This window comes from Lactuca sativa, chromosome 7, assembly GCF_002870075.4.
Source record: "Lactuca sativa cultivar Salinas chromosome 7, Lsat_Salinas_v11, whole genome shotgun sequence".
NCBI lineage: Eukaryota > Viridiplantae > Streptophyta > Magnoliopsida > Asterales > Asteraceae > Lactuca > Lactuca sativa.
Window position 1 is genome coordinate 78609965 of NC_056629.2, and position 11384 is coordinate 78621348.

At 36.5% G+C, this 11384-nt stretch overlaps 1 protein-coding gene across 1 annotated transcript; it reads left to right on the forward strand.

Annotated features, from left to right (window-relative positions):
- The first annotated feature begins 6850 nt into the window (after nt 1-6850).
- LOC111879563 (putative germin-like protein 2-1) lies at nt 6851-7718 on the forward strand. The gene is made up of 2 exons (XM_023876027.2): nt 6851-7018; nt 7117-7718. Exons 1-2 carry the CDS (start codon nt 6904-6906, stop codon nt 7650-7652), a joined length of 651 nt encoding a protein of 216 aa, XP_023731795.1. The 5' UTR covers nt 6851-6903; the 3' UTR covers nt 7653-7718.
- Nucleotides 7719-11384: the final 3666 nt, after the last annotated feature.

Sequence of the window (11384 nt, forward strand, 5' to 3'; positions counted from 1 at the left end):
AAAACGAACAAACATACATATAAAAATCCTAATCGTCGTTCATGCTACGTTGGTACAAATGTTCCGTGACATCTTCTCGAAGAATGAAATACGTTTCCCTGTTATGAATTTCAACAACTCGCTCTAAAAAAACATTCGTTCCGGGTACGAACTCCTCAATTGGAACGACAACATCGTTCGGATCATACGTGCAAATCGCTCGACATTCATCTTCAATAATCATATTATGCATTATAATACATGTTAGGACCATTCGTTTAATTCTTTCTTTATCCCAGAGTCGTGTAGCATATTTCACTACATGTCATGTCTGCTTAAGGACTCCAAATGCTCTCTCGATATCCTTTCTCGCCGATTAGTGTTTTTTTGTAAAAAAAATTCCTTTTCACTTCGAGGAACCGAGTATGCCTTCATCAATGTAGAATAATCTGTGTATATCTCATCACCAAGGTAGTAACCGTATTTGTACGCATGCCCGTTCACCGTAAACGTCATATCAGGTGCTTTGCCGGTCCAAATATCGTTGAAAAGTGGAGACTGGCCAAGAACATTAAGGTCGTTGTTAGACCCCGCTACTCCAAAAAAGGCATGCCATATCCACAAATCTTGAGATGCAACAGCTTCTAGGCTGACAGTTGGTTCACCTATATCTCCTCGAGTGAACTAACCACACCATGCAGTTGGACATTTTTCCCAAGCCACATGCGTACAATCTAGACTGCCAAGCATACCCGAAAATCCATGCCTCTCTTCATGAGCCAAATATAATATCTCAATATCACGTTGAGTAGGTTTGCGCAAATATTCTTCGTGAAAAACCTCATAAACACATGCAGAAAACCAATCTACACATTCAACTGTGGTCCTCTCGGATACTTTCAAGTATTCGTCAGATCAAATATTATACTGTATCCCAAATACCTAAGAGCAGCCGCACATTTTTGTATACTACTAAAACCCATTCTTCCTCTAGCGTCGGGTTTTTGTTTGAAAAAATCATAACGAGATTCTAAAGCATTACTAATACGTAAAAATATAGCCTTTTTCAGACGAAAACGACGTTCGAACGAGTCGTCATTATAAAGACAATTATCAGCAAAGTAATCATGTACCTATAAGTCGTGCGCGGCTTGGCGATCACGATTGACGATCGCCCTTGTACGAGCTGCATTCGAACTTTCTTCGTCGTGAATGTGTTGAACAATATTGAAGAATGTCTCGACGAATTCTACGTTGTCATTCGAGTCAAAACTTTTTAAAAATTCCATATGTATTGTGGAATCCATGTGTATGTGTTTTGTGGTTTTAGAGAATAGAATGAGGTGTAAGTTTTAGTATAATAGAAGGTTTATTTATATTTAGTGAATTGACTTTAAAAAAAAAAAAAAAAAAGAAACAGCCAAAGTAGTCGTTCAACGGCCAAAAAACCCAACAACCAATCACATTGTTCATTTGAATCCGTCATCGGGGACATGAAGAAGCACGACCAACCCCGACCATGGAACGTCGGGGTGGTGTGCACGATCCGTTATCGTGGCCAACACCACGATTCCATTCGTGGTATGTATACCACAAGGCCTTATGTTGGTTTGACATGATAATGGTTATATCTAATAGTTTTTATTAGCTAGTGACAACGAAATACTACCTGTAGGCTGTAGACGCGGAATTTTACTCGTAAATCACACCCGGATGCAAAAAGGGTTGTATAACCAATAAAATCTAGAAAATATGTCATTATTAAGTTGGGGATTATGAGTGTGGTAAGGGTATATGATAATCAATAACTTTGATATCTTGTTGGATCGTGTTTGGGGAATTCCTAGAAATGGCTGATCAACCTCACTGCAAACCTAATATCAGGTCTGGTGGCAGAATCAATGCACTTTTCAACCATGGGCGTTGTACATGGAGTTCTACTCTCCGTGTGAAAGCGTTTTAAGTTCTCTTGAGCGTATTTCTGCTTGAGAGATTGTGATTCCATTCTCATTATGTTTAACCTCTATTCCAAGGAAGTAATGAAGCATTTCTATGTTCGTTATTTCAAATTACTGTTTCCTTTGGAACTTAATTTTCTAATCTACATATTTATGGGTGTCCTAAACTTTTAACAAATTTTGTCCAAATTTATAAATTCCATATGCATTTTCTCAAGTGTGTCGTTTTTCCCAAAAATGGAAAATGACAATGTAATATAATTAACTATTGGTTTTGTCCCGGATTGCTCACTAAAGTGATTTTTGTGCAATGTCATTTAAGTTACAAAATTATTGTCAATTACAACCTTTTTGGCTAGGAAACGGGGTGGGTCTGTATCCTTGATGACCTAGTAATTAAAAACAACATAATAACATATTCTCAAGCCACGTAAGTAGCAACACGTATCAGCAAATGAGAGTAAAAGCATCTCTTCTTCGTTTTCATTCCATTAATCAAAAACTATGAGAAATAACTAAGGTTTTCAACTTCTCTATAGAACAAACTAAAGAAGCAACCAAGCAATAGCAATATCAACCTCCACTACTAGAAAATAGGCCTTTAATGACACGCAAATTATTACACGCATTGATTTAAGAAACGCAAATTTGGGTATCATAAAGAAAATATCCTCTCTTATAAAATTTGAAGGATTTAAGACACGCATTTTTGCGTGCCTTAAAATTACTTGTCGTTTTATAATTTTTTAGGAAAACGCGCATCTCATCCTTAGTAGCGAATTGGGAGGAAAAATCCTGTTAAAAATATAATTGTTTATAATTCAAGATTAACATTGGAGATTTTTCTTAAACTGGGTTAAAACTGTAAACTTGAAGAAATATTTCGTTGTAAGGATTAAGAAAGAATTGTGGTGTTTGGATGTGTTGTGTATTGTTTCATTAAGTGTAGGGGGTGCAACTCACTTTCTGTAAATAAGGAGGAAACACGTGGATCTTTGAGAATGGGTATGGGTCAAATACGTTCGGGTTTTGTTCAAGAATATTACCCGAGGTATATATGTTGGCTCAGCTGTGTTTTCGGAGTCATTCAGATTAGTTGTTATCACACACCTTATTGAGTTTCTCTATTCTTGAGTCTTCTTCTTCTTCTACAGTTTAGGGTTTGTTCTAGTTTAGAATCTGAATCTTGTCAGTCTTGTTTAGTCTTGTTTTGTAGAGTAGAAATCTCTTGATTGGTTTATATGTCTGAGAGTGAGTGTTGATGTAGTGAGTTTTCAGTTGTAAGTTTCTTGAATACCAACCGGGTCTTATTTCTCGTTTAATAAAAGATCTGTTGATGTTATGAATAAATCTGTAGTTTTATACGTTTTAACATGGTATCAGAGCAGGTTCATATTCTTGCATCATTTTTTCCATTGTTTGATCTGTTTTTGAGTTAGGGTTTCTCGATTTGTTGTTTGTGTTGCTTCCTTGGAAGCTTCTTTTGGTACTTTATTTTGGTCTTATTCCGATCTTCTGTTGAACTCATCGTTCGTCATTTAGACTGGTTAAAATCTCTCAAACATCGTCGATTTTAAGTGTGTTGAAGATTAAGTGTTGCGTCATTGGGCCTATTCTTTTGAAGTCCATTTTGTATAAACGAATTAGGCCTGTCCACTCGTATTTACTGCTAGGGTTAGCATATAAGTTGCATGCATGCTACGTATTTTAGCAAGTTTTTGAGAATTATCTTTGTACCCCTACTCTCCACCTTTACAGAAGTAATTCTTCATCGAGTTCTTCTGAGGCATGACTATTAATCATTCAGCACTTGTTTGATCATATTGTGTTCTTGTTTTGCCTGCTTTAATCTATTCGATCATAAAGGATTTATTTTTTCAATTGGTATCAGAGTAGGAGACTGTGTACTTAATACGCATCTCTTATGTTTGAAGAAATTATTAGGGTTTCCGCAAATATTGGATCTGTTAAGAGTCGTCACTGATCTATTGACGTAACTCTGTGATCTCGATATTAACCTAATAAGTGTTTACAGTCTGATTAATTGCAGGTATTAAAAGATTTTTCACCATGTAGAACGACGATTCAAACATCAACTCCTTGAATATCTCAAGCAACATCGGATCGACAGCAAGAATCCCAATTCTTTTTCCTCAAGAATATGAAGTCTGGGCAATGCACTTTGAAGATTATGTTGTAGGTTCAGAAGATAATGGTTATCTGATTTGTGAAGCAATCACTCTAGGTCCGTTTGTTCACACAGAAACTAAGAGAACAATCAAAACCCAGAAAGAATACAATCAAATGCGTCTTGACGTGAAGGACGTGCCTCAAGACGAAAACGACAAACTCTTAAGAAACATTAAAGCAATGAGGATCATCAGATTCGCTTTGCAAGCAGATACCTTTCGTCTTGTAAGTTCGTGTGACACAGCGAAGGCCATATGGTATAGGTTCAGAGAGCTTTATTCCATAGACACAAATCTAGAACACTCGACTCAAACACTCTTGTTATCCGAGTTTGGCGAGTTCGTTCAAAACTCTGATGAAACTCTGAGTGTCACTTTCAATCGATATAATCATATTCTCAGTAATATGATGAAGCACAGGATTGGACGTGAGGTGATTGAGCAAAAGGTTACGTTTATGAACAGATTAGGATCAGAATGGAAGGTAGTGGTGTCAACTGTTAAAGCACACAAACAGTTCAAGAACTATAGTCTTGCGAAGCTTGTAGGAATTCTGAAGGCGCGAGAGAGTGAAGTAATGAAAGAGGCAAAGGTGGTGTCTGGGATAGGGCCTTTAGCCTTGGTTGCGAAAGGCAAGACTGTTGCTGATGACAGATCTGATTCAGATCATTCTGAGTTCGAGCTCTCAAACGAAGTTTATGCTTTAATGGTGTCTAACCCTAAGCGATTTCCTAGAAAGAAGTTTCCTTCAAGCAAAAATAGGAACTGGCAGGGAAGCTATAACCCAGAGAAAGTGAAAGAGGAGAACAAAAGTAGTTCTCAAAAAGAGGAAGAGAAGAAGGAGTAAAAGGTTGTTGGTGACTCCGGATACGATTGCAATTATTGTCATGCTAGAAACCATCTTGCAAATGAGTGCATGTTGCGAAGGAAGAATGAGAAGAACGAAGTAGAGGATGAGGAGGTGTATCACATGCGAAAGCTGGAAGAGATTAGGAAGAAAAAATCTAATGATAATTTTCCCTTTTTATCGAATTCACTTGATTAGGCAACCACGCGTTGTTCTATTATAGATTTTCCACTTTGTCAAGGTACATGGAAAGGCTCAAAAAATAGGGGTGAGCATAATAACCAAAAAACCGAACCAAAACCAAATTAACCAGTATAACCGAACCATTTTAAAAACCGTTGGTTCGGTTTCTAATTTTTGTTAACCGGTAATTAACGGTTCTGTTATGGTTTTATAGGTTAACCGAACCATTATTAACCGAACTGCTAACTTTATATTTTAATATATAAAAATTATAGATTATATATAAAATAATATAGTCAAACTTATTTAAGACCCATTAAATTTTCAGAATACAATTCATTAATCCTCACTTACCTGGAGATAAACGAGCAATCAAACCACCAAAAGTTGATCACGCAGACACACAAAATCTTTCAATCATGCATTGAGTTAGGTTATTGATTAATATTGTAATTTCTAATCGGCTAATGTTACAATTTGTAAACATTATTCCTAATTAGTTTAATCTTCACACTCATAATCTTAATCGGAGGCTTCTCACACTGTTAATCCTAATCGAAGATTATTTTGACTTTATAATCATGTTTGAAAGATTTTTTGACTTTGTAATCAAGACTTCTATGCAAGTTAAGTTTTTGGTTCTTCTTGACTTTGTGAAATATTAAGAATGTTTTTTGTTTTTTTTGAATTTTTTGGCTTTTTTTATTTACTGTTTTTGAGTTAACCACATTGAATATAAATGAGTGATTAGATTTTTTTTATCCAGATAACACATAATATGAACGTTTGTCTATTTTATTTTATAGTTTTTGATTTAATCGCATTGAACGTGTATGAATGTTTGACTTTATTTTAATGTTAATATCAGTTATCAATATATGAAATTATTAATGTCAATTTTATTAAATGTTGTATATTTTTATTGAATTTTTTTTTGAATGTTACTATGTGTTATCTCACTCTGAGTATCAAAGGTATACATTTTATTCTATTACTATAAGCTAGGTTACAAATATTGGTGCCGAGGACATTTTTGTATTATTTTTCAATTTTTATGCCAATATACGTTTACCATTTATATTATTTTGAACATTATGGTTAACCAATATTAACCATTAATCAAAATCGTTAACCAACAAAAACCATTAATCATAACCAATAATAACCATATCCGATGAGTACCAAAATGCAGTAACTAATCATAATCGTTATGGTTCGGTTTTTACCAATAACCGAACCAAACCGCCTCATACACACCCCTACAAAAAAAATAATAAAAAATACACACACATGGGCCAAAGCGACTTAACTATCCTATATCGCCCTCACCACAAAGGTAATTACTAATCATTGTCGATGTCATCTCCTTTTTCATTTGGCTTTTTTAACGTTTCAGCCTTTCAGGAATGAAATTGACCATTTCTTGGCACTATAAAAGAATTACATAACCGAAAAAGCCGTCTGCGCAATTTCTTATCCAAACTCAGCCCTCTAATTCATATTAATGTAGTAGAGCGAAATAATGTTGTTTTTTATGTATGAGACGGCAATTCTAACAGAGAGATTATTTTACATTGGATGCGGAAAGACACATTAAAGAACAAAATCATGGACCATAAATTAGACCTATATATATTGAACCACAAAGCAGATTCTTTCACCAACAAAAACCATCCCCACTGCTTCCATTTCCTACAGCTTTCATTCTTATATCTTTCTATTGCTGTTATTCATAATATTAAAAGAAATGTGGAACAAACTCATTCTATTGAGTGTTGTAGCACTTACTTTTAACTACCTTGCCTTAGCCTACGAGCCAAGCCCCCTCCAAGATTTTTGTGTAGCCGACCCCAACAGCTCAGGTATTGTCTACTGATTGAGTCATTGTTACACATCTGATGTGCTCTTTTAATTAGATTTACCTTTTATATTAACAAACAAAATGTTGTTTAACGTGCAGTTAAAGTAAATGGTGTAACATGCAAGAACCCAATGCACGTTCAAGCCGAGGATTTCTTCTTCAGTGGGCTACACCTCAGGGGTAACACATCAAACCAGTTGGGATCAAAGGTGACCCCAGTCTTTGCAACTCAATTACCGGGGCTAAACACTTTAGGCATCTCAATGGTTCGAATTGACTACGCACCATGGGGACTTAATCCTCCTCACACCCACCCAAGAGCCACAGAGATTCTAACAGTTCTTGAAGGGACTCTACAAGTTGGATTTGTCACTTCTAATCCTGATAACCGCTTTATCAACAAGGTGTTGCAAAAGGGTGATGTTTTCGTGTTCCCTGTTGGACTTGTTCATTTCCAGCGGAATGTGGGTAATGGAAATGCTGTTGTTATTGCTGCATTAAGCAGTCAAAACCCAGGTGCTATAACAATTGTGAATGCTGTTTTCGGAGCAAATCCTTCAATTCCAGCGGATATTCTAGCCAAGGCATTCCAAGTGGATAAGAGTGTGGTGGATCAGCTACAAGCCAAGTTCTAAAGTTACAACGACTTCAATGACAAAAAAGGTTAACAATTGGTGTTCGCATAATCGTTTGATTTCATTCATAGGCTTCATTTGAAGGTTTCTTTCAAATTTATTTGTGTGCAATTGTCTTTTCAAGTTTGTATTTATTCATGGTGTACTTTATTTATTATGTTGGTTTGACATGATAATGGTTATATTTAATAGTTTTTATTAGCTAGTGACAACCAAATATTACCTGTAGGCTGTAGATGCGGAATTTACGGTCTTAAATCACACCCGGATGCAAAAAGGGTTGTATAACCAGTAAAATCTAGAAAAAAATGTCATTATTAAGTTGGGGACTATGAGTGTGGTAAGGGTATATGATAATCAATAACTTGGATATCTTGTTGGATTGTGTTTGGGGAATTCCTTAAAATGGCTGATCAGGCTCACCGAAAACCTGATATCAGGTCTGGTGGCTGAAAGGCACTACTAGAAAAAGTGAAATAGAATACAAAGAGATACAATACGGTTATTAGTATCCCCATATTAGATAAGGTTTATTTATTTCCATAGTGGCTTAGAATACGGTTAGAAGGGAATAGAATACAGCTTAAATACGTTGTATTCCATTTATAGCATAGAGTACAGTTAACGAGAGGTTAGAGTACACCGTATTAGATTAAAGATTAGCACGCCTATTAAAAATTAAAAAATTAATTACATCGTTTTGTTCTTTAAATAAATAGATCAAGTACTTTAAAATTTTAATGCCATACATCGTTTGTCAACTTACCTAAAGGGTATTTTTTGTAATTTAACAATAAGGGTAAAGGGTATTTTCTGTAATTTAACAATAAGGGCAGTATGGTCATTATGTACATAAGTTAGTCAGTTAGATTTTTTTTTGTACACAGGTATGTATGGTCATTGTAAAGGGTTCTTTATTCAAGTTAACCTTTTAACTTTCTGTTGCTGGGACTTTCATTTGTGTATTAATCTTCTTCATTGCGACTTTTCAGAATTATACAAGTAACAGGGATATGTTGGGCTAGTGTGAACAGACTGGTATGCCAATCATGGATTATATTTTATATTTTTATGTATATATTAATACCTTTGAAAGCTCTTAATTTTAAAAGTAATCTTGCAGTTCTTCTTGGAGCTCCTAGAAAAACAGCCTTTTACAACGCTCATTGTGCGTCGTAAAAGGCTCAGGCGACGCGCAAATGCGCGTCAAGGAAGGCCCTGTCATAAAGAGAGACGACGCGTTTTTGCGCGTCATCTATAGACGACGCGCATTTACGACACGCAATGCGTATCAAGGAAGGCCCTGTCATAAAGGACGACACGCATTCGCGTGTCATAACCTTACGACGCGCGTGTTAATGACACGCAATGCGTATCAAGAAAGCCCCTGTCAAGAAAGGTCATGTCATAAATGAAGATGACACACATTTTTGCGTATCATAATTTTAAATGTTTAAAAAAATATTATTTATAGATTTACTAATTTTCAAATTAAATAATACATTAAAAATCTCATAATACAAAATAAAATACCATAAACAACAAAGATAATTTATTTCACTAATATGTCAATGTTGAGTTGAAGACTCTTTTGAAGATTGCGTCATTGGGCTCGGCTGATAGTCCATTCATTTTGTACTCCGGTATTGGGTCTGTCCAACCGTGAGTTTGCTAGGTTTACTATATAAAGATATGCTTGCATGCATATTAGGTTAACGCTTTAGAAAATAACGATAGTATTTACAGATTTCTTTATCGTTCTTGTAAACCTCCAACCCTCTACAGTTGATGTTCTTGATCGAGCTCTTCTGAGGGTTTTGTTTATAATCATTCGACTCGTTTGATTCATCGTTGAGTTGTTCATACTTTTGCTTTCGTTCTTATTGTTTAAATATTTCTTCACTTGTTTAAGATCTAATCGATCTTCAAGATTAAGTTTTAATCTCATCAATTGGTATCAGAGCAGGAGGCTGTGTAATCGATACACTTCTTTTCTGTGAAAAGGTTTCAATTAGGGTTTTTCCGCAATTACTGATATTTATTGAGCCGTCATCTCATTATTGACGCATCTTGATATTTATTATTTTGCCCTAATCTGAGTTATTACAAGTCTGATCTTTGAACAGGTTTTTTGATCATAATGGACGAGTCGCAATCGAATCCCATCAATATTTCCAACAGCATCGGTTCAACCACGAAGATTCCCATCCTATATACCCATGATTATGAAGTCTGGGCGCATCACTTCGAAGACTACGTTATAGGTTCTGAGGATAATGGATACCTCATATGGGAAGCAATCATTAATGGACCTTTCTCTCACTCTGCAACGTCGAGGATTATTAAAACTCAAAATGAGTATAATGATCTGCTGAAGGATGTTAAAGATATTGCGCAAGATGAAAAGGACAAATTCCAGTGCAATATCAAGGCGTTACGATTGATCAGATTCGCCCTTCAGTCCGACACCTTCAGATTGGTAAGCTCATGCACGACGGCAAAGGAAGTTTGGGATAGACTTCGTGAACTGTACTCTACAGACGAGGATCTTGAACATTCTATCCAATCCTTGCTCTTATCTGAGTTTGGAGAATTCAGGCAAGGAGTCGACGAAACTGTGACCCAGACGTTCGATCGCTTCAATCATCTTCTCAGCAAGATGATCAAACATGACATCGAAAGGAAGCTTATCGAGCAGAAGGTTACGTTTCTAAATGGTCTAAGGTCAGAGTGGAGAGCAGTGGTGTCCACGGTTAAAGCCCATGAACAGTTTAAATCTTATTCTTTGGCAAAACTGGTGGGTATTCTCAAGTCCTAGGAGAAGATTGTGCTGCAGGAAAAGAACGTTGTTTCAAGCCTAGGTTCGCTGGCCCTCCTTTCAAAAAGTAAAGCTGTGATGGAGGATGAAGACTTCAACCTGGAGGAGTATGACCTCACGTCTGAGGATTATGCTATGATGGTGTCTAATCCCAAGAGGTTCTTTAAGAAAAGATTCCCCAGCAACAAAAATTGAAACTGGCAGGGGAGTTATAGTTCAGAAAAGGTTAACAATGAACCGAAGGTTGAAGAGCCCAAGAAGGAACCGAAGGCAGATGGTGATTCTGGAGTGAGCTGTTACTATTGTGGTGGGAAAAACCACTATGCTAAGGATTGTGTTCTCAAAAAGATGGCTGAAAAAGATGAGGAAGCTTTGCTGCAGAAAAAGCTTGATGAGATGAGGAAGAAGAAATCTACCGCTAACCCTTCCATGAATGCTCTAATTGTACAGGGTTCGGTTGCTGATGACGAGTTCGGTGGAGTGGAAGTTTGGTCAACCGACTCCGAAGACGATGAAGTGAGGAGGCCTTCGCATGGAAAGGCTTGTGTGGCTAAAGAGGAGAGCAGTGGAGGCAGGTGCTTGATGGTGTCTGAAGTATCTCAGATGAGGGGATACAACACCGATGGTGGAAGCAATGAACCGAAGGAGCGGCAGGATATGTGCTTTACGGCCAAACCGCTCAGCGTGCAGTTCAACGAACTCGATGAACTGATCAAGAAGGTACAATTGGTTTTTGTTTCATTTAAAGTACCACAAAGCTCCTATGAAAAAGAACTAAAAAGTGTTAATTCACGAATCTCACATCTAGATAGTAGTTTAACTCAAACTTGAGTCACCAATTCTAACCTAACTGATCAATTAAGCAGGGTGTCTTCGAAGAGTGAGGAGCTGCGCATGTGGATCGAGTTGAAGGA

What these genes read in the sequence shown, in the direction of transcription:
- LOC111879563 (XM_023876027.2), top strand. Translation starts at nt 6,904, where the DNA reads ATGTGGAACAAACTCATTCTATTGAGTGTTGTAGCACTTACTTTTAAC. An exon ending in AGCCGACCCCAACAGCTCAG is followed by an intron (nt 7,019 to 7,116) that starts GTATTGTCTACT and finishes TTTAACGTGCAG; the next exon opens with TTAAAGTAAATGGTGTAACA.